Raw genomic sequence first — 24,067 nt, 5'->3', positions numbered from 1 at the left:
TGGAAGCAGTTATGTGGAGAACTCTAAGCGACTGGCAGGCTATGCTGTGGTGACAGAGGACAAGGTGATAGAAGCAAGAGCCCTGCCCCAAGGAACTTCAGCCCAGAAAGCAGAACTTGTGGCCCTCATACGAGCTCTGGAGCTAGCAGCAGGACTGGTAACCAACATTTATACTGATTCTAAGTATGCCTTCACAACCCTACATGCTCATGGAGCTTTGTATAAGGAAAAGGGACTCATAAATGCTGCAGGCCAACCTGTTAAGTATGGACCTGAAATACTTCAGCTGCTAGAGGCTGTTTGGGCCCCCAAGAAGGTAGCTGTCATTCACTGTAGGGGACACCAAAGAATAGATACTCCAGTGGCCCGAGGGAATCGCCATGCTGATCGGGTGGCCAAGGAAGCTGCTCGAGGACCCCCAGCAAGTACTGTGACTCCCCTGTTCCAAATCCGACTGCAAGAATGGACACCTATGTATACCCAAATGGAAGAGAGATGGGCTCAAGAGGAAGGTGCAGTAAGGAGACCTGATGGCTGGTTACATCTCCCTGATACCAGAGTTCTGGTGCCACGCCATCTAGCTTGGCCTGTAGTGTCTCAAGCTCATGACCTATCACACTTAGGGAAAACAGCACTAGCCCGCCTACTCAATCGAGTAGTGGTGCTGGAAGGATTGGATAGTCTGGTTGCCACTGCCTCTGCCCGATGTACTCTCTGTGCCCAGAATAATGCTCGTCAGGGACCCCGTATTCCACCAGGAGTTCAGTCTAGAGGACTAACACCCTTTGAGTCCCTAGTTATAGACTTCACAGAAATGCCCAGGAGCGGTAGGCTCCGATACCTCTTGGTCATGGTCTGTACCTTTTCTGGGTGGGTGGAAGCATATCCTACAGTCACTGAGAAAGCCACAGAAGTAGCTCGAGCTCTCCTTAGGGATGTCATCCCCAGGTATGGATTGCCCCTTGCCATAGGTTCAGATAATGGTCCCGCCTTTGTTGAAGCTACACTTCAGGCCCTGTCCCGCGCATTGCGCATTACCTGGAAATTGCATTGTGCCTATCGTCCCCAGAGTTCAGGGCAGGTTGAGCGAGCAAACAGAACCTTGAAAAATAGCCTAGCAAAGATTTGTCAGGAAACCCAATTGAAATGGCCACAGGCATTGCCACTAGCCCTCTTCCGCCTCCGATGCACCCCAACTAGAGGAACAGCCCTCTCTCCCTTTGAAATTGTGTATGGGAAGCCCCCAGCCATTTTACAGGGAATTAAGGGAGACATAGGGATTTTAGGGTCTGCCCAGGTGCAGGAGCAGGTAGCCCTCTTGGGAAAGATAATTTCTGAGCTTCAGTCTTATGTGAGAGAAATAAACCCTGTCCCCTTCCAGGCTCAGGTACATTCCTTCCTGCCAGGGGATAGAGTTTGGGTGAAAGATTGGAGGCTTCAGCCTCTGGGGCCCCGGTGGAAAGGACCTTTTACTGTTTTGCTTTCTACCCCTGCAGCTGTGAAGGTCGCAGGGATTACTCCATGGGTCCATTGGTCTCGAATTAAGTCTGCTGATCAGACTGAGCCCAGCACGGATCAGACGGAGCCTAGACAGTGGAGAGCAGAAAGTGATCCAGCGGAGCCATTGAAGTTGCGCCTGACCCGAACCAAAGAATCTACTAGCTGAAAAGAAGGGTCAACTGCATACTGCAGGAGCTGCTGAACTTCGGCTTCACACTGAGACTCTTTCTTGCCCAGATTCTGGCTTTCTTGGAATTTGAAAGCTTGATCCTTGTCAGTTGAGGGTCTATCCCAACTGGTATAAGAACTCAAAGACTGAGAACACTATATTAGAGTAATCTGTGATTAGCACAGACTGTTGAAATATTATTGCTTAATTAGTTTGCTGTATTTGTTTTAGATTAGGAAGAAAGAAAATGTTAGTAGTTTGGATGCTTTTGTTGTTTTCTACTCCTTGCCTCCTTGTTCCTAATACCCCAACTCGCTCCAACCTTTGGTTACACTCTGTCCAGGAACTAATTAGTCAGGCAAAGATTACTTCCCCTTGTATTGTGTGTTCCCGATTTTCTCCTTATACCACAGATGTCCCAGCTGTTCCTGTCCCTGTGCAACTCCCAGCTCTTATACCTCCCTATTTTTCGAGTTCAGGCCCTTGGAGCCAGGATTATACTTGGTGGTCCTTTTATAATGCTACTTCCCCCTATGACTCTTCTCTAAGGCCAGTTTTTACGTCTCCCTATCCAGCTTCTGGAGTGTTTTGTTTAACAAGAAGCATCTCAACTGTTCTTCCCATTCCCTGTAACTATACTAATGTTCTCCCAGAAAAAGGAGAATCTGTGTGGGTAGTTTCTCCAGGTACTCCTATGTGCCCTGCTACCGTACCTGCAGATTATGACCCAGGTGATTATCTGGCTCCTAAGCGTACCACTGAGAAGACTATAGTGTCCAAGCTTATTTTCTATTTTCATAAGTCCCCGGGGTATGAAGAGTTACTAACAAATGAGCAGCCTGTCACAATTGGGGATTGGCGCCTATGGTGTGCAAAGTCTCCATTTCGTCTTCGTTCCCCCTGGGATAGGGGCTCGCATTATGGGCACCCTAAGTACCCTGTCCAGCCTGAGCCAACATTTATTGGGAACTTTCCTCACCCTCTCCTTGGTCATTACTGGCTCTGTGATAATGTCCTCCACATGATTCTTCCCTCCACATATGATTTTTGTGTATTGGTAACCTTGAATTATTTTCCTAAAGTTATTCCTCTTAAGCCACTATCCCCGCACCGTTCTAAGCGAGAGGCTTTGTCCTTACCCTCCTCCGTTGCCACAGAGGATGAGGCGATTGAATTAGCCCTCCAGTATATTAACTCTACTTATCCTCTGACTAAAAAGAGACTTGTAGCCCTTTCTGCCACGGCCTGGATTCCAATTGGAGGCCCGGTAGCGGGTATTACTGAACTAGGTATGGCTACTCGGAGACTTCAGTCCCTACTTCATGTTTTAGTTCATGAGCTGAATGTGGTAGTCAATGCATTGCAGGATCAAATTAATGAATTAAGTATAGTTTCTCGGTATAACCGTATGGGCCTTGACTATCTCTTTGCAGCCCAGGGTGGTCTCTGCACAGTGTTAAATTCTTCAGAGTGCTGTACTATTGTCATAAATAGGACGCATGTAGTTAGGCATGCCATGGATAAAGTCCTACAGTTGGCTAGCCTTAATGTGGAGGATTACCGAGGAGGATTAGACCTTACCTCCTGGTGGTGGTCATTGACCTCCTGGATACGTCCCTTGTTCATTTCCCTAATAGTCTTAGTTTTAGCAGGGTTGTTGTTTTGTTTCCTGGCCTCATGTGCTTCGGCAGTATGCCGTCGGACCTTAACAAGTAGGGTAATGGTGGTTCATAAGTCTATTCCTAATTAGGATCACTATAATCTCCAGAGTTTGAGTTGTGAGACTTATCTCTGCATAAGCTGATTTTAGTCTCAAAGGGGGGAATGAGGCAGCCATGGGCAAAGAAAGTGTTAACTCTGAGAAATGATATTAAAAGCTTGAAGTTTGAATTCTAGCTTTTTACCTTGCAAGCAAGATAAAGGAATGCAGGCTGGAATTAATTACTAGAAGTCTAGCGTTTGCCGGGCTGGGTTAGAAAGGTCAGAGACAGGAATTTCTTTCACCCTTGTGAATAATGAATGCTAGCTCAACATTTGTATACTGTTAGGCATACTGTAGTTTAAAGCTGAAATACTATTTCAGAAGTTCTTGATATGTAGATTTTGTTATAAGAAGATAGCTTAGATATATAGACCATTATAAGTATGTAGAATATGTCTTATAAGGATGCTTACTTTAGAATATGCTGTATTCTGTGTAAATTAATAATTCTGTGTGGAATGTTTGTATTATTCTTTGTCTGACGTTCTAAGCAAAGACTGTAGTGAAGAGGTCAAACATGTGTTTTGACTTATCTGCAGTTCTGGCTGGTTCAATGTATAAGCTGATAGGTGAACGAGGTCAGGACTAGTCAGCTCTCTTCTCCTTGATTAATTGTAGGTAAATGTAGAAATGGTCCTGAATGCCATTAAGTAAGATTGGCCCTTGACCCCTTTAATGAATACCAGAGTTTAGTTAGCAGTTAGTACTAGGAATATGAGAAATCAATCATAATAACATGTAAGAGACTGGAGCCCAAATGTCTGGTGTAAGGGGCCCCAGGTCACAGGTCAGTTTAGGATGTCTGGAACCTATGTAACTGATATTTTTAAAGTAATGATTGGTTGAGGCAAAGTGACCAATCTATTCCTTAACCAATTGGAGAGTAAGGGGGGGCTAGGCTAGGAGGGGGATAGAAACTGTATTTAAGTAAGAGCAGAAGCAGTTTACGTCAGAAGAAAGGAAGGAGAGCTGAAAGAAAGCTGGAAGACAACAGGAAAGGAAAGAGAGCAGAAGGAACAGACAGAAGAGAAGAGAGCTGAAGAGGACAGACAAAAGCCATAACATCCAGAGAGAGAGAGAGAAGAGAGCTAGAACTGATGTCCTGCTTTGTTTGCTGGCAAATAAAGAAGATTTCTCCCTCATTCTGGTGTGTGCTGTCTGACTCCTGAAGTATCACAAATTCCTATCTCAATTCCTGCAACACTGTCATATAGTGTAGCTCAACCCCTTCTTCCCTCACTGTCACTATTATTCTATGCACCCCTCCCTTTATTTTATTTTTTTGTTACATTTGTACCCTGCGCTTTCCCACTCATGGCAGGCTCAATGTGGCTTACATGGGGCAATGGAGTGTTAAGTGACTTGCCCAGAGTCACAAGGAGCTGCCTGTGCCTGAAGTGGGAATTTAACTCAGTTCCTCAGTTCCCCAGGACCAAAGTCCACCACTCTAACCACTAGGCCACTCCTCCACTGTTGCTACTATTTGAGATTCTACATGGAATGTTGCTATTCCACTAGCAACATTCCATGTAGAATCTCCAATAGTAGCAACATTCCATGTAGAATCTCCAATAGTATCTATTTTATTTTTGTTACATTTGTACCCTGCGCTTTCCCACTCATGGCAGGCTCAATGTGGCTTACATGGGGCAATGGAGGGTTAAGTGACTTGCCCAGAGTCACAAGGAGCTGCCTGTGCCGAGAATCTAACTCAGTTCCTCAGTTCCCCAGGACCAAAGTCCACCACCCTAACCACTAGGCCACTCCTCCACTGTTGCTACTATTTGAGATTCTACATGGAATGTTGCTATTCCACTAGCAACGTTCCATGTAGAAGTCGGCCCTTGCAGATCACCAATGTGGCCGCGCAGGCTTCTGCTTCTGTGAGTCTGACCATGCAGGACGTCAGACTCACAGAAACAGAAGCCTGCGCAGCCTTCTACATGGAATGTTGCTAGTGGAATAGCAACATTCCACGTAGAATCTCCAATAGTAGCAACATTCCATGTAGAATCTCCAATAGTATCTATTTTATTTTTGTTACATTTGTACCCTGCGCTTTCCCACTCATGGCAGGCTCAATGCGGCTTACATATTGTATACAGGTACTTATTTGTACCTGGGGCAATGGAGGGTTAAGTCTTTCTACTAGAATGTAAGACGCTCAGACATTTTTTGATGAACGGGATAGAAAGTCCTTAAATAAACTTGGAAATCTGGAGCAGAGTTTGGGTGAAGCATGGGTAAGGTCGTGCATAAGTTGTAAAATTTGCTAACCATACATGTAGTTGAATAATTTAGGTACGGACATTTACAGCTTAGCAGGAGTTAAACCTTTGGGCCTACAAGATAGATGCAATTTCTGCTGCTTATGCTAATATTTTACAGACACACGTCGGAGAAGGGAGCTCTGTAAAATAGGGGTAACACAGTGATTCCCAATCTTGTCCTGGGGGGGATCCCAGCCAGTCAGGATATCCACAATGAATAGCAGAAAAGAAAAACGTGGTGAAATAAAACAAAATGTATTCAGCGCAGATACATAAAATCAGCGTATAACTTTTCTCTAACAGCACAACGTGGCCATGTTTCGCCCTCTGAAGGGCTGCGTCAGGAGCTTAACTTGAAACCAGCAAGGACAGTCCAATGTTTTCCCTGTCGGGTTAGTGCAGTGCAGTGCAGCGCAAAGAATAAGGCTCAGAAGCAGTGAGTTGTCTTTTTCAAGCAGCTGCTGGCAAATGGGCGATTAGTGAAAAGTTGTTTTTATATATCTGGGCTGAATACATTTTGTCTTATTTCACCACGTGAGCCTGCTTTTCTTTTCTGCTGTTCTGGATCTTGCAGATCGCTTGCCTGTGTGCGTTTTGGGACCTTCTTTCTTTGCAAGGCAAGATAATCGCAATGGATATTCACGAGATTGATTTGCATACACTTTGAGGCATATTTTCAAAGCACTACATTTCTATGGAACTTTGGAAGGCTAAGTGCTTTGAAAATATGCCTTACTGTCTCCTTGGCATGCACTTCTATCTCATGTATATTCATTGTGGATATCCTGACTGGCTAGAGATCCCTCAGGACAGGTTTGGGAACCCCTGAACTGACATTTACATGGCAGTTTCACCTATTAATGTTTAGAAAATACCAATGTGTTTTTTCTAGCAAAAAAGGTGCCGGTACTCAAATTCTAGGCCACCCTTCAGGAGTGGGGTGATCACTGAGGGACCCACCCCCAATAGCCAGGCCCCCTGCAACCAGCTACAGAATCTATGACAAGACAGAATTGGTGTGTACAGCCTGAGCTCTATTATTAAAACTTGGGTTCCATGGGTCAAATTTAGCAGACAATGGAAAAGGTGCTCAGTACCCCCAAGTACCCCTCAAAAAAAGCCCTGGAAAATACACTCATGAATGCCAAAACTGTGCTTACGCATTGTACACATCTTTCATAGCATGTATTTTACAAGACTGGGTGGAGCATGACCAGGACTCACACTTACACACATAGCTTATAGAATACTACAAAGTTACACGCACATCTCCGGCTGGTGAAAATCCTCACACCCAGTTTCTATAACCGTGCGCCTAAATCTTGGGAACACTCCTGACCCGCCCTCAGGGCTGCAGAGAGGGGGGGAGCAAAATTGCCCGGGCCCAGTGCCGGCAAGCTTCGTCCTCCCTTCTTCCAGGTCTATTCTCTCCTGCGTGTCACCCAGGATCCGGATGATTACATTAACACGATATTGCATTAATGCAATCATCCGGGTTCCGACTCCTGGCACACAGGAGCAGGAGAGGACAGATCGAGGGAGCAGTGTCCTTTACATAGAGAGACGCTTTTGGTATTTTGTGCCTATATGTATAATCCATGGGGTGGAGATTCAACGGGGTTTAAGCAGGTTCCTCCTGAGACACCAATCATGCATTACAGAGTGTATCCAATTTGAGGTTAAAATCGCTACTGTAAATTGAAAGTATTAAAAACAAAATCCTTTTGTTTTAAATAATCCAAAAAGTACCACAGACAGGAGCTCTGCTGGCTTTTTTTCCTAACCACAAGTACCTCCCTGCCATACCCCCAGGGCCTAATCAAATGAGCTCAGCTGGGTCAGTTAGAAATATCAGCTGTATTTCAAGAGCAGGAGTGAAGTGTGGTTGGCTCCTGGCCTCCATTATACTTTTAGAGAGCTTCTCTCCCTGCTCCAACTACACACTTAGAGGGTCGATATTCAGAGTGATTTTACCAGTCAGAAATCACTTGTTTGGGTCTAACTCAGTGGCGTAGCCAAGGGTGGGCCCAGGCCCACCCACTTTGGGCTCAGGCCCATCCAGTAACACTACACCTATGATGTGGCTGGCAGGCATTCTTCCCAAGCCCCACCAGCCGAAAACTCCCAACAACTGTCCCTCCTGCATACCTTGTAAATAGATCTTCACCTGCAACAAGTAGCGACTGATACATACTGCTCACACCAGCCTAGGGTTACCATATGGCTCCAGAAAAAGGAGGACGGATTGAGCCAGCCGGGTTTTACTTCCATTGAAGCAATGGAAGTAAAACCAGGCTGGCTCAATTACTTCCATTGAAAGCAATTGCTTTCCATTGAAAGCAATGGAAGTAAAACCCGGCTGGCTCAATCCGTCCTCCTTTTTCTGGAGCCATATGGTAACCCTACACCAGCCCCACAGCCTTCCCTCTGACATAGCCCCGCCTATGCGGAACAGGAAGTTGCATCAGAGGGAAGGCTGTGGGTCCAGCATGAGCAGTGTGTATTAGTTGTTGCTTGCTGCCGGTGAAATTCTATTTAAAGGGTATGCGGGGGAGGGGGGATATTTGAGAGACCATATGACATGTAGGCAAGAGAGGGAGAGACCTAATCACTTGTGGGACAAGGCGGAGTTCTTCTGCCCACCCATCTTGGGCCCAGGCCCACCCAAAATTGGGTGTCTGGCTACGCCCCTGGTCTAACTGCTGATTTTCAGCGGCATTTAATCAGTCAGCGCCATTGAAAATAACTGGTTAGTGCTGAACTGAAAACTGGCTATTGGGGGGGGGGGGGGGGGCATTCCAGTGGCGGACTCGGTACTTGACCGATTAAATGCCGATATTCAGCACTTAACCAGCCAGGTTAACCACATGACAGTCAGTCCTGTCTCTGTGCTGTAATCCTGTGTCTGAACTGTAATTCACCTGGATCATGGGTTTGCAAAGGCATGAAATTAAAACCAAAATTCAAATTTAAAACCATCCAGATTTGGGAAGGATCTTCCACTGGTTGAAGTTTAGTGGAAGGTGTTCAAAGATCTTTCAGCATAGATTTCAAATCTGCATGGAAAAGAACTGTTACGTTCCCGGTTAGGGATTTCCAAGGATAATTACATAAGAAGATAAGCATTGCCATACTGGGACAGATTGAAGGTCCATCAAGTGCAGCATCCTGTTTCCAACAGTGGCCAATCCAGGCCACAAATACCTGGCAAGATCCCAAAAGAGTAAAACAGATTTTATGCTTTTCCCAAGTCCCTCTTAATAATGGTTTCTTCTACGAATCTGTCCAAACCTTTTTAAAACCCTGCTAAGCTAACTGCCTTTACCACATTCTCTGACAACAAATTCCAGAGTGTAATTACACATTGAGTGAAGAAATATTTTAAATTTGCTACTTAGCAGCTTCATTGCATGGCCCCTAGTCCTTGTATTTTTTGGAAAAAGTAAACAAGTGTTCACATCTACCTATTCTACTCCACTCAATATCCTCTATCATATCTCCCTTCAGCCGTCTCTTCTCCAAGCTGAAGAGCCCTAGCCACTTTTGCATTATTCATAAGGCTAATATTTGAAAGGGCACTTCATTCTGTAATACCTCTTTCTAAACTATAGCACTCAGTAACTTTTCTAGAGGTTACCACTTCTGTACAATATTAACTTCTAGAATGAAGTGAATGCTGTTTAAATGCTCAGGCGTTAGTCATTAAGAACCAGGTCAAGCCTGGCTTTTACTGTCATCTTCCTGCGTCTCAACCTATCTGTGGATTGGAAGGAAGCGTTGGAACTAAAGTGGTTGTGATGAACAGTTGCCTAAACCCAGGCCAGTAGAGTATCTAAGGAGGCTTCGGCAACTGAATTGTCCCATAGGGGACAGCAGCGACTGACTGGATCTGTGTGGGTCTTGGGTTTCTGGGCTGAAAGAAAGAGGAAGGGGCCAAAGCTGGGGAAGGGCATACACGGAGAGTGGCAGAACAGCATCTGGAGACAAGAAAGGGGTTGAGTCCTGGGGTTCCCTGGTAATGGGAGAAGCGGAAGAATGAGGAATTGTAAAAGATTCCCTTGAACAGTACTTGCAATAGTGAAACAGGCTGAAGTCCTCATTACTTAGCAAAAACATTAAATAATCTTCGAGTTAATTATCTACCTCTGTGAGTTCTCTAGTCCAAACATTGCCCAACAATGAGTGTAAACTAACTCAGTCCAAAGGAATTGAAGAGGAAACATTAAAGTTTATGAGGAACCCCAAATACGTGGCAGGCTTACAGGGTCGACTGCTGCATGACCATTAAGGGAGAGACATTATATTTGGGGGGAGAGGGGGCAGAGTCCTCTCTTGCATCTCCCAGTTCAGTCCCCAGATGTTTCCCTTCCTTCTTTTCTTCTATCTCGATTCTTGGACCAGTTCACCCTCTCCCTAGCTTGATTGTTGGTCCAGCCCACTCTGTCTAGCTTGATCCTTGGTCTTCTTTTCCTTTCATCATCGTCTCCTTTTTTTTTTTTTTTTGCTAACCTCATGAATCCAGCTGAGCCGGTTGGGCAGCAATACCCTACTAACAGGTAGGCTGCTTTGGGAAATGTAATCAGGATTAGTCTACAGAAATATTTCTCTACAGAAAGGGTAGTGGATTGTGTAACAGCCTCCGAGTGGGGATGGTGGAGGTGAGAACTGTATCTGAATTCAAGAAAACATGGGAGAAGTGCCAAAAATCTCTAAGGGAGAGGAAAGGGTTGGGCTGCTGCTCTGGATGGGCAGACTGGATAGGCTGGAAAAGGAAGTAGCCTCGTGCTTAGAGTAATGGACTGAGAACTTGAGATGCCAGGGTTTGAATCCTGCTTCGGACACTCTTTGCGATGTGACTTTATTTCCCAGTGACAGTACTCAGCTTGTAAGCTACTGAGGGCAGGGACATTTTGTACTTGAAGACTTGTCACACATGTCCAGTAGTGCTACAAAAATAATTAAGCATGTTTTTTTTTCCGTCATCATTTCCTATGTTTCTACTGCAAAGGTATTAAATACAAATTCTTCTACGCATCAAATTTTTCCTTTTTAGGTAGCCAGCTTTGGAATGCTCTACCAAAACCTATCCGTACCATTAACGACCTTTTGCCCTTCAGAAAAGCACTGAACACCCATCTCTTCAAGATAGCCTACTCTAACGACCCAACTTAACCAAAACTTGTCCACATGATTCTTATTGACAATAGTTATATCCCATATCCATTCCTTTCCATCTTTCTACGCCTACCTCCCAACGCTCATTTCCTTCTGCACCCAATTCCTCCTATGTTTACTTACTTATCCGTTAACCCCATTAGTTTTGCGTTTACCACAAAGTGTATATTCGTCTTACGACTTTGTAATTCTTTATATTGTTACTATCTAAGCCGCATTGAGCCTGCCATGCGTGGGAAAATGCGGGGTACAAATGTAATGAATAAATAAAATAAATACTTATTACCAGAATATCTAATCTCAGTCAGACACGCAGAACACAAACTGGCCAATGTTTACAACCATTTAACCAGCCAGGAATGGCTCCTGGATGGTTAAATGGTACTTAACTGGCTATCTGACAATATTTAGTGGGAGACAACCAACTATCTCCCGCTGAATATCGCCAGTTGGTGTTTAGTGGATAGCCGGTTATATTATACTATATAACCAGCTATCTGCCAATATACAGCGCATTCTGGCTAAGTTTGGTAGCCAAATTAGACTACTGAAATGGCAGAAATAGGTTTGGCCAGTTCCAACTTAACCAGCCAGAGCTGAACGTCGACTTGGCTGATTAAGTTGAAACCAGCCAAAAAAAAAACCTGGATGCTCAAAACGAGCCGTGCCGGGCCGCAGCATTCTGAATCATCTGCAAAGCCTGAATCCTGGATTCAGCAATACCCAGATACAGCGCATTGCAGAAATCGATTCGAGAAATCATCGTACTCTGCACTACAGACCTAAAATCATGTTTTGACAACAGATTTCAACCTGGTCAGTAGTACTGCTGCACCGTCTTATAGAAGGCCTGACTCTACCCGAGAAAAACCTTTGTAAAATTACCCTCCATCCCCCTCATTGTATTTATTTATTTGTTGCATTAGTATCCCACATTTTCCCACCCATTTGCAGGCTCAATGTGGCTTACAATATGTTACAACGACATTTACAGTCAACGTGTAATTAAACTCTGGAATTTGTTGCCAGAGAATGTGGTAAAGGCGGTTAGCTTAGCGGAGTTTTAAAAAGGTTTGGACGGCTTCCTATAGGAAAAGTCCATAGACCATTATTAAATGGACTTGGGGAAAATCCACTATTTCTGGGATAAGCAGTATAAAATGTTTTGTACATATTTGGGATCTTGCCGGGTATTTGTGACCTGGATTGGCTACTGTTGGAAACAGGCTGCTGGGCTTGATGGACCTTTGGTCTTTCCCAGTATGGCAATACTTATGTAGAATAAGAATTTCAGAATATAGATACAGATAAGGTGTAATCTTTAGTGCCTAAATGTGAGCGCTGTTTGCACACCAAGATTATACAGAGAAGGGGAAATGGTACATAAGTACATAAGTAATGCCATACTGGGAAAAGACCAAGGGTCCATCGAGCCCAGTATCTTGTCCACGACAGCGGCCAATCCAGGCCAAGGGCACCTGGCAAGCTTCCCAAACGTACAAACATTCTGTACATGTTATTCCTGGGATTTTGGATTTTTCCAAGTCCGTTTAGTAGCGGTTTATGGACTTGTCCTTTAGGAAACCGTCCAACTTCTTTTTAAACTCTGCTAAGCTAACCGCCTTCACCACATTTTCCGGCAATGAATTCCAGAGTTTAATTACACGTTGGGTGAAGAAATATTTTCTCCGATTTGTTTTAAATTTACTACACTGTAGTTTAATCGCATGCCCCCTAGTCCTAGTATTTTTGGAAAGCGTGAACAGACGCTTCACATCCACCTGTTCCACTCCACTCATTATTTTATATACCTCTATCATGTCTCCCCTCATCCGTCTCTTCTCCAAGCTGAATAGCCCTAGCCTCCTTAGTCTTTCTTCATAGGGAAGTCGTCCCATCCCCGCTATCATTTTAGTCGCCCTTCGCTGCACCTTTTCCAATTCTACTATATCTTTCTTGAGATGCGGCGACCAGAATTGAACACGATACTCAAGGTGCGGTCGCACCATGGAGCGATACAACGGCATTATAACATCCTCACACCTGTTTTCCCTAGGTTGCGGGGTGGTAGACTTAGGAGTAATGTCAGGAAATTCTTTTTCACGGAGAGGGTGGGCAGATGCATGGAATACCCTCCCAAGGGAGGTGGTAGAGACAAAAACAGTGACGGAATTCAAAAAAGTTTGGGATGAACACAGAGGAACCTATTTAGAAAATAGATGGTAGAAAACAAAAATAAATTATTAAAAAAAAACACTTAAATGGCTGCAGGGGCTCATTCTTCCGCTTCTCCCATCACTAGGGAACCCCAGGACTCAACCCCTTTCTTGTCTCCAGATGCTGTTCTACCGCTCTCCGTGTATGCCCTTCCCCAGCTTTGGCCCCTTCCTCTTTCTTTTTTTTTTACCTAAGTATGTAATTTGGAAGTCCCCTTGCATTCCATTTTTATTTTCAGAAAACGATAAACTACTGTTTGATTTCTTAGTTTCTGTGGCATTGAAATTAATAATCTGGCATTGGAAAGATAACTCTCAAGTCAATGTTATCCTTTGGTGGAACTGGATTTTATTACACAAAATCTATGAGCAGTCTGCAATAAACTCTGGACATAAAATTAGTCATCAGAAATGGAAAACTCTTGACCTTTTTCTCTCATCTGCAGCTTAAACTTATAGAACTTACTTGCTTGAACTCAGCTTTGTATACCTTATCATATTGTGCATTAGCAACTATTTACTACTATTTAGCATTTCTATAGCGCTACAAGGCGTACGCAGCGCTGCACAAACATAGAAGAAAGACAGTCCCTGCTCAAAGAGCTTACAATCTAATAGACCAAAAATAAAGTTAGCAAATCAAATCAATTAATGTGAATGGGAAGGAAGAGAGGAGGGTAGGTGGAGGCGAGTGGTTACGAGTCAAAAGCAATGTTAAAGAGGTGGGCTTTCAGTCTAGATTTAAAGGTGGCCAAGGATGGGGCAAGACGTAGGGGCTCAGGAAGTTTATTCCAGGCGTAGGGTGCAGTGAGACAGAAGGCGCGAAGTCTGGAGTTGGCAGTAGTGGAGAAGGGAACAGATAAGAAGGATTTATCCATGGAGCGGAGTGCACGGGAAGGGGTGTAGGGAAGGACGAGTGTGGAGAGATACTGGGGAGCAGCAGAGTGAGTACATTTATAGGTTAGTAGAAGAAGTTTGAACAGGATGCGAAAACGGATAGGGAGCCAGTGAAGGGTCTTGAGGAGAGGGGTAGTATGAGTAAAGCGACCCTGGTGGAAGACGAGACGGGCAGCAGAGTTTTGAACCGACTGGAGAGGGGAGAGGTGACTAACACATGTTGTTGTTGTTTTTTCCCTCTTGTGTTATATGAATCTTTCAAAAATCTAATAAAAATATTTAAAAATAAATAAATTATTTTAAAAAAACACTTAAATGGCTGCAGGGGGTGGACGTGTACGTGACGCTCGGACGGCTACTTCGGCAGTGAAGAACTAAGGTCGATGCCAGGCAGACATTGTAGGTCTGTGTCTGTATATGGCAATCCAGTTTAGGATAGGCTGGAAAGGGTTTGAATGGCTACTTCAGTAGCTGGACAAGAGGACAGTGCTTTGTAGACTTTTACGGTCCTGGATCCGCAAATGACAAGACGGATTTGGATAGGCTGCAGCAGTGGTGTAACAAGGGGGGGCGGTGGGGGTGCTCCGCCCCGGGTGCACACCGCTGGGGGGTGCCGCGGCGCGCGTCTGGCTCCGAGTTCGCTATCTTCGCTCGTTCACTGCAGCTCCCTCTGCCCCGGAACAGGTTACTTCCTGTTCCAGGGCAGAGGGAGCTGCAGCGAATGAGCGAAGTTAGCGAACTTTTTGGAGCCGACAGGCGCGCGCAGCGGCACCCCCCCCAGCGGCGTGCACCCAGGGGGGATGTCATTTCGCTGGGGGGGGGGGGCATCGGTGATCCGCCCCAGGTGCCATCCTGGCTAGGAACGCCACTGGGCTGCAGTGAGTTTTGACGGCAACTCCAGTAGTTGGAATATAAGGACAGAGCCGGGCAGACTTCTACAGTCTCTGTCCCAGAAACACCAAAGAAAGACTCGCGATAAAGTAGATAATATCACATTCATTGTTGATTAAATCATTAATTGATAATGAGTGTGACTGTTGGGCAGACTGGATGGACCGTTCAGGTTTTTATCTGCCGTCATCTACTGCGTTACTATCATTACTAGTACATACACACATGAATGTCACATTCACACTTGTGAGTGCTGTGTGTGCACACGAGTTATATAGCGCATTCACAGGGAGAGGCACATGGGTGGGGCATGAGCATGTCAAATAATCAGGTTATAAAATACCATCAGTTCACGTTAAAATGCTGCATTTAAGTGCGCCATAGACATGGCGTAAGTGGGCACATCTAAATGTTGGCATGCAAAGTTGGCCCCAGATGCTGTTATAGAATTTTAGTGTATTGAAATTTACTATACCACTCAAGTGACGAGCAGAGCAGAGCGGTTTACAGGCTAAACATAAAGTAAGAAAGGAGAGGTTCCAATGGACCTGGCACTAGACACTTCGGGGACTCAGGAGAGGACCTGATAAGCTTGGTTAAATAACCAAGTTTTTACATCAGCCTTGAAACTACGGAGCTCCAAAGGAAGGCTGTTCCAGGTGGAGGGAGCTAAAAAGTACACCTGGTGGACTCAAATTGAGCTGCTTTAGGGTTGGGCAAAACTAAACGCTGGTCATTTAAAGACCGGAGGGTTCTACTAGGGCAGTGCGGTATGGTGAGGTTGGATAAGTAGTCTGGGATTCCAGACCTCGGAGCCTTAAAAGTTAGAACTGCAACCTTATAAATGATTCTCTGCTTGACCGGCAGCCAATGGTGATTCTTAAGTAGATGGGTGGCATGATCCATCCGGCGAGCATGGCACAGCAATCTGATGCCACGCTCGCCGTTCAGATCATGTGCTGCAATTTACCTCCTAACTTTTGGCACTCTTTGTACAATTGCCCCTAGAGGGCAACCGAAACCAGTTTCTTCCCTTTTGGCTGAAACCAAAACTGCAGCTGAAATTCACTGCTCAGTGTCAGCCAAAGCCGAAACCGAAACTGTCCCGGTCCCAGAACAGGAATAGCCCCCACTTCCTCATCCCCCTGCCCCAAACAGAACCTCTCTTTCCACCCAGAGCCCCCCAGGCCACTGATGTCTAGTGGGCTAGTTCAGGCAGGAGAAATCCCCAGTCACTCCTGCCCATGCAAACCCCACTGACAAAATGGCTGCCGGGACCTCCCGCAGCAATTTCACGAGACTGTTGTGAGAGGTCCCAGCAGCCATTTTGAGATTGGAACCGACACTGGTAGGAATGGCCGAGGAACGTTCTTACCTGTGAGTCCAGGAGAGGAGCTCCTTGTGTTTGGAGAGAGAGTGGGGGTTCCTTGTGAAAGGGGGAAGGAATAGGGGATCATTGTGTCAGAGGGGGGATAGAGCAAGGGCTGCTGGCTGCACAGCTCAATTGCAGCCAAAAATGCACCAGCATTTTCAGCTGAAACTGAAACAAGACCAAATCTGATTTTTAGGCCAGTTTTGGCCAGAGAAGCCAAAACTAAAACCAAAATTCAATCAGCCTCTATTTGCCCCACCCCCCCATGTTCACATTTTTTCCAGCATAAAAAGCAGGTGGAAATGATAACCCACAGCGAGTTTTAAAACAAAAGCATGCACTTTCCCTTTGAAAACCGATGCAAAAATCCCAGTGGTGAAAAGTACAATATGGTCTTTATGCTGGCAACGGCAGTTTGAGAATTACTCAGCCCTGTCTTATTATTTTGGCAACATGTAAAAACTGCAGAACTGCCAAGATAGCCGGTTCCAGGAGGGAGACTTTTGCCAGTCAAAGCTCTTGAACTTACATCTTAAAACAGTGGGGTATTTATAATCCTTGTTTTACCCATTGAAATCAGTGCTGCACGTCCCATATAATGTATCAGGATAAAGTTGTCTGAAATCTAAGACTGGCGTTAAATCTCCCCCCTAGCGTTGGGCAACTTGGCAGCTGTGAAACGGTCTAATACAATTTCCTAAATCTGAATCTATGGCCAGGATTCTCATGGGTGCTCTGTTTGCCTCTGTAACCTCCTGTTCACTGTGAGCTCTTAACTGCCTCCACGTTCTCTTGGTGACTGGAAGAGCTGAGAGTGGGGAAACTGGGGGGCAATGCCCTCTAACGCCTGCCTGTGAAGCCCGGCCTGCAAAGAGGCAATGACCAGAGACACAATGACCTTAGGGAAAGATCAGAGTTCCCCTTCAGTCAGGAGAGAAGACTGAGCGGGTTGGGTTGAGCAGAGCACGGGAGGACCTGAACAGAAGGCAGAATGGCGACCCCGGCTGAGTTCGAACCAGACCATAGGTAGCAGCTTCTTCTCTTCCTGGTGCAGGTCTCACTCTTCTCTCTTAACGCATGTTTCTCTGCCACAGGCGCGTCTCAGTCTGGGTTGAAAACTGTCTTGTTTCATTCATTTGCAAATAGCATAGCTACAGTAATTTTAAACTGCAATTATTGCTAAAGATACAATTGGAACTTCTACTTATCATTTCTAAAGCGCTACCAGACGTACGCAGCGCTGTACACTTGAACATGAAGAGACAGTCCCTGCTCGACAGAGCTTACAATCTAATTAGGACAGACAAACAGGACAAACAAGAGATAAGGACAAAGAGCAGAATGATTCCGGAATCCCAAAGAGTAGCAAGATTCCGTGCAGAATCTCAAACAGTAGCAAAGATTCCGGAATCCTACAGACTACTACTACTACTTATCATTTCTATAGCACTACTAGACGTACGCAGCGCTGTACACTTGAACATGAAGAGACAGTCCCTGCTTGACAGAGCTTACAATCTAATTAGGACAAACAAGAGATAAAGGAATATTAAAGTGAGGATGATAAAATAAGGGTTCTGAACAAGTGAATAAGGGTTAAAAGCAGCATCAAAAAGGTGGGCTTTTAGCTTAGATTTGAAGACGGCCAGAGATGGAGCTTGACGTAGCGGCTCAGGAAGTCTATTCCAGGCATATGGTGCAGCAAGATAAAAGGAACGGAGTCTGGAGTTAGCAGTGGAGGAGAAGGGTGCAGTTAAGAGAGATTTACCCAGTGGAACCACTTAAAACATATTTTTTTAGCTGACAAAAATACATAAAACTAGGATCTTCCTGTGACAAGGGACGTAGAACACAAGGGTTTTGAAGACGGCGTATTTTCAAAGCACTTAGACTTACAAAGTTTCATAGGTTACTATGGAACTTTGTAAGTCTAAGTGCTTTGAAAATGAACCCCGGTCGTGTTGTTATTACACGATAAGCCTTCATTGTGTTCTACCACCAGGATAATGTCTCCAAACAGGTTACTTTTGCACATACTATGACAGGAATGAACCTCACCCCTAAGCCAGGGTGTGAGGAGGGAGGATCTCAGTCTCTCAAATTTCCTGTTAATGCTGACCATGATACTTGCATGATGCCAAAGACAGCTTCCTTCTGGAGGTCATAGGATGTAATATGCATAGGCGTGCTTGGAAATTGCTTTTTAATCAGGCCTGTAGCATCTATTCTCCTCCTATTTATATCCCACTTTCTAGCAGCAATCCTTAGTAGGGAGTCATTGCACCAGAGCTCCCTCTGGAATCTTCTATATCCAGCCATTACGTGTCATCATTGAGCAATGGCTTCTTCCTGTATCGGGCAGTCTGTGAACACTGCTTCCACAGCAGTGGATGGGCCAGGGAGCCGGGTCCTCAGCATGCCATGGCAGCGTAAAACACTTGCAATGTGCCACCAGGTTAGCCCAGAAGTTAGCTTCTTAAAATACAGAAGAATGGACTTGGGAAAAATCCACAATTCCAGGAATAACATGCAGAGAATGTTTGTACGTTTGGGAAGCTCGCCAGGTGCCCTTGGCCTGGATTGGCCGCTGTCGTGGACAGGATGCTGGGCTCGATGGACCTTTGGTCTTTTCCCATTGTGGCATTACTTATGTACTTATGACATGATAGAGGAATATAAAATAATGAGTGGAGTGGAACAGGTGGATGTGAAGAGTGTGTTCACGCTTTCCAAAAATACTAGGACTAGGGGGCATGCGATGAAACTACAGTGTAGTAAATTTAAAACAAATCGGAGAAAAGTTTTCTTCACCCAACGTATAATTAAACTCTGGAATTCGTTGCTGGAGAACATGGTGAAGGCGGTTAGCTTGGCAGAGTTTAAAAAGGGGTTAGATGGTTTCCTAAAGGACAAGTCCATAAACCACTACTAAATGGACTTGGGAAAAATCCACAATTCCAGGAATAACGTGTATAGAATGTTTGTACGTTTGGGAAGCTCGCCAGGTGCCCTTGGCCTGGATTGGCCGCTGTCGGGGATAGGATGCTGGGCTCGATGGACCCTTGATCTTTTCCCAGTGTGGCATTACTTATGTACTTATGTTATTTGTCATACCAGATAATAATACTCTGCAGATGAGTTTCGGTTACCTTTCTTTGTCTTGCTCTCTGACTGTCCGTTAGTTTCTCAGACTTACACAGAGACTTTCTGATACACTGAATGTGCTGGGGAATCTTCAGTGAAGAAAAGAGGATTTTCTAGCATCAGAGAAATAATACATGAAAACATAAACCACTCCTTCTACTCAGAAAACCTTTGTCAGATAACTATATGCCACCTTTATAATGAAGTCGTTACAACCTTTTTTTTCCCCCGCAATTGCTGGGGGAGATTACATAGTACTTTTTGACAACACGTATTAATCTTTCCCTCCTCTTTTTGTAGACGTGCACTTTGCAGAAATGTATCATGTTATAACTTACTGACATTTATCATATTTTTGTTATGTGATTATTCCATAGCGCTGTTAAATGTTTATGGTTTACTGAAATGTTATATATACTGCTCTTCATGAGCGCACAGCAAAGTAGTTTACGATCAAATAAATGTAAGGAAAGGAACATCGATAAAATGGATAGGATAGAAGAGATGAGAAACTTCCCGAGCCTGTACGTCTAGCCCCGTCTTTGGCCGTTTTCAAGTCCAAGCTAAAAGCCCACCTCTTTGACGCTGCTTTTGAGTCCTAACCACTGCTCACTTGCCTGTACCTTTCATCCCCTCCTTTTAAATTCCCCTTACCTCTTAGTTGCTCTGTCTGTTACCTGTCTTATCTAGATTGTAAGCTCTTTGAGCAGGGACTGTCTTTATGTGTATGGTGTACAGCGCTGCATATGCCTTGTAGCGCTATAGAAGTGCTAAGTAGTAGTAAGTAGTAGTAGTATACAGGCTAAAAGCAACTCCCCCCCCCCCCCCCCACAAGATTCAGCCGGTGGCAGGCAGCACGGTTAGCTGTTGCTGCCAGCGCTGACCCCAGATATCGAATGCCAGGCCGTATCCGGTGACCGGCATTTAATATTCGGTTTCAGTTTTGGCCGCGGCAACTTAACCAGTTAAGTGAATATTCAGCGCAAGCTGGTTAAGCTAATGGTGGTTAAAGATAGGTCTGCTATTAGCGGTCTATCTTAACTGCTCATCGTAGCCAATTTAGCACTGAATATTTGCGCAGAGCCAGCTACGTCACATGACGTAGCTGGTTAGCGGCTAGCTGCTAAGCGTTAATATTCAGCGGCGATAACCGGCAATACCGCGCTAAATATTAGCGCTTAGTCAGATAAGCACTATTTAACTGGCCAGGGGCCGTTTCTGGCCAGTTAATTAGCGCTGAATATCGGGTCCAATGTGTAAATTTCTGATACTGTATCATGTTAGTCCTATTACTAGAAATCAATTTGCTATGTCCAGGTTTACTTCTGATTCTATTTATGCTTATATTTGGTCATTTTACTATTGTTTTGCTGTTGAAATTGTAAGTTTTATGTCAAACTAGTAAAAAAGGCCCGTTTCTGACACAAATGAAACGGGCGCTAGCAAGGTTTTCCTTGGAGTGTGTATGTTTGAGAGATTGTATGTGAGAGTGACTGTTTGAGAGTCAGAGTGAAAGTGTGAGTGTGTGAGAGAGAGAGTGAGTCTGGGTGTGAGTGTGTTTGTGAGAGAGTGTGTGTGTGAGAATGAGAATGTGTGCAAGTGTGTATGTGAGACACAGTGTGAGAGAGAGTGTGTGTATGAGACCAAGCGAGTGTGTGAGTGACTGTGTGGCACATAGAGAGTGAATGTGATACAGTGTGAGACAGAGTGTGTGAGAGTGAGAGTCAGAAAGACATTGTATATGAGAGAGAGAGAGTGTGAGCCGTGCCCTCCCAATCCATGGGCATCTGTCCCCTGCCCCCTCCATTCATCCTTTTCCAGCAATTCCCCTCTCTCCCTGAGCCCTGCCCTCCCAATCCATGGCCATCCATGTTTCTCTGTCACCTGCCCCCTCCATCCCTATCCAGCATTTCCCCTCTCTGCCTGAGGCCTGCCCTGCAATCCATATCCATCCATGCCCATCTGACCCCTCCATTCATCCCTATCCAGCAATTCCCCTCTCCCTGAGTCCTGCTCTTCCAATCCATGCCCATCCATGCTCCTCTGTCACCTGGCCCCTCCATTTTTCCCTATCCAGCATTTCCCCTCTCTGCCTGAGGCCTGCCCTGCAATCCATATCCATCCATGCCCATCTGTCCCCTCCATTCATCCCTATCCAGCAATTCCCCTCTCCCTGAGTCCTGCCCTTCCAATCCATGCCCATCCATGCTCCTCTGTCACCTGGCCCCTCCATTCATCCCTATCCAGCATTTCCCCTCTCTGCCTGAGGCCTGCCCTGCAATCCATATCCATCCATGCCCATCTGTCCCCTCCATTCATCCCTATCCAGCAATTCCCCTCTCCCTGAGTCCTGCTCTTCCAATCCATGCCCATCCATGCTCCTCTGTCACCTGGCCCCTCCATTTTTCCCTATCCAGCATTTCCCCTCTCTGCCTGAGGCCTGCCCTGCAATCCATATCCATCCATGCCCATCTGTCCCCTCCATTCATCCCTATCCAGCAATTCCCCTCTCCCTGAGTCCTGCCCTTCCAATCCATGCCCATCCATGCTCCTCTGTCACCTGGCCCCTCCATTTTTCTCTATCCAGCATTTTCCCTCTCTGCCTGAGGCCTGCCCTGCAATCCATATCCATCCATGGCCATCTGTCCCCTCCATTCATCCCTATCCAGCAATTTCCCTCTCCCTGAGTCCTGCCCTTCCAATCCATGCTCATCTGTCACCTGGCCCCTCCATTTTTCCCTATCCAGCAATTGCCCTCTCTACCTGAGGCCTGCCCTGCAATTCATATCCATCCATGCCCATCTGTCCCCTCTATTCATCCCTATCCAGCAATTTCCCTCTCTCCCTGAGCCCTGCCCTCCCATCCATGCTCCTCTGTCCCCTGGCCCCTTCATTCATCCATTTCCAGTAATTCCCCTCTCTCCCTGAGCCCTGCCCTCCCATTCCATGCCCATCCATGCTCCTCTGTCCCCTGCCGCCTCCATTCATCCTTTTCCAGCAAGTCCCCTCTCTCCCTTCCATGACCCCCCCCCTCGCATCCATGCTCCTCTCTCTCCCATGTCCCAGCCTGGCCCGCCCTCTTCTCCCCCCCCCCTTCGCATCCATGTCCCCCCCTTCACATCCATGCATCCCCCCTCCCCTTCGCATCCATGCATCCCTTTTTTTTTTTCTTCTTCGTTTTAACTTTACCTCCGTGGCGGTTCGTGCAGCGAAACGTCAGGGAAGGAGGCGGCGCTCCCGACGTCTTGCTTTCCCTTCGCTGTCTCCCGCCTTCTTTTGAAGGCGGAACACAGCGAAGGGAAGGCTAGACGTCGGGAGCGCCGCCTCCTTCCCTGACGCTTCGCTTCCGGATTTGTTTGGTTTGAGGTGAGGGCGGGGCAAAGACGGCTGGCTGGCTTGAAGGCTTCACACCACGAATCCACGAACCCTTCAGCCTGGGAGTGACGTCAGATGGCTTCATGGCTTCAAGGCTTCAAGGCTTCAGGCTTCAGGCTTCAAGGCTTCACAGAACGTTGTCCTCAGAACGTTGAGGGTGCGTTTTATTATATTAGAAGATTGTGCCTACTGTATACAGCCTTGGGTGAATCTCTTCATAAAGGCAGTTAATGGATCGTAATAAATAAATACACAACTGTAAACTCCTGAGTACTGGATGGCTTGGAACTCAGTGATCCTGGAAGCATGTGTCCTGACTGTTTGCTGCTTTTATTATGAACTAGTATAAAAGGCCCGTTTTGGTAGGCAATGAAACGGGTGCTAGCAAGGTATTCCCCCCCCCTCCTCCCTCCCTCCCTGTCTCCAGATCTCCCTTCCTTATTCCAGACCCCCCTCCCTCCCAGACTCCCCTCCCTCCCTTGCTTCCTTCCTTCCTTGCCTTCTGAGTTCCAGACCCCCCTCCCTCCCTCCCTTCCTTCCTTGCTTCCTTGTTTCCGAGTTGCAGACCCCCTCCCTCCCTACCAGTTCAAGGCCCCCTGACGCCCGTCCCTCCCTCCCAGTTCAAGGCCCCCTCACACCCCTCCCACCGAGTTCCAGATTCCCCCTCCCTCCGATTTCAACACCCCCCTCAGCGTTAGTGACCCCTTGACCCCCTTGCCGCGACCCTGTCGACCCCCCCCCTTCCCGCAGAAAACCCTCCCCCTTCGCCGTTGCGTACCTGTGCTGACGACAGACACATTTCTCTTTTTCTCTGCGCCGGCGATTGGTGTTGTTCGGGTGGCGGATAGGTCCGTTATGCGTCTGAGCGATGCGATTCAACGTCATGACGATCGGGCGCTAGCAAGGCCCCACCATCCCTCCTCCTCTCCCTCCCAAGGTGAGTTGGTGAGTGTGAGTGCTCCGCCCTCGACGTCATCACGTTGTAACGCGAGGGCGGGGCACACACTCATGGGCAAAAGCGATCTACACAACTACGGAAGTTCCGGTTTCATTAGAACGTTGGAGGTGCGTTTTATAGAGAGAGATGGTATGTATAGAGTGACGTTAGTCCACTTTTAAAGGTAATAAATAGAAATAAAACAAAACAGAGAAAAGAAACTAAGATGATACCTTTTTTATTGGATTAACTTGGACTAACTAACTGAGGTTCATAATGGTGGCAGTTAAGAAGGTAAAGGAAGTTTACCTGAATAAACCAGACACTGGAAGAGAACACCAGGAGCCAAAATGGTTTTG

The 24,067-nt window shown here is 46.1% G+C and overlaps 1 protein-coding gene across 2 annotated transcripts in view; it reads left to right on the top strand.

The window, feature by feature from the left end:
* The first annotated feature begins 10,179 nt into the window (after positions 1 to 10,179).
* The window catches only part of LOC115479253 (organic solute transporter subunit alpha-like), a 55,622-nt gene continuing 41,734 nt past the window's right edge, over positions 10,180 to 24,067 (top strand). The window contains exon 1 of one of the 2 annotated variants that reach the window (XM_030217094.1): positions 10,180 to 10,257. In XM_030217094.1, coding sequence (XP_030072954.1) covers positions 10,214 to 10,257 — 44 coding nt within the window. In that variant the 5' untranslated portion in view covers positions 10,180 to 10,213. Of the gene's footprint in view, positions 10,258 to 17,172; positions 17,279 to 24,067 lie in introns of those variants that run through there. The other variant, XM_030217095.1, reaches the window with a different exon arrangement.

Source organism: Microcaecilia unicolor, chromosome 10 (genome assembly GCF_901765095.1).
Source record: "Microcaecilia unicolor chromosome 10, aMicUni1.1, whole genome shotgun sequence".
In the NCBI taxonomy this organism is placed as follows: Eukaryota; Metazoa; Chordata; class Amphibia; order Gymnophiona; family Siphonopidae; genus Microcaecilia; species Microcaecilia unicolor.
The sequence above is the reverse complement of the archived record's forward strand: the minus strand, read 5'-3'. Positions and strand labels throughout refer to the sequence as shown.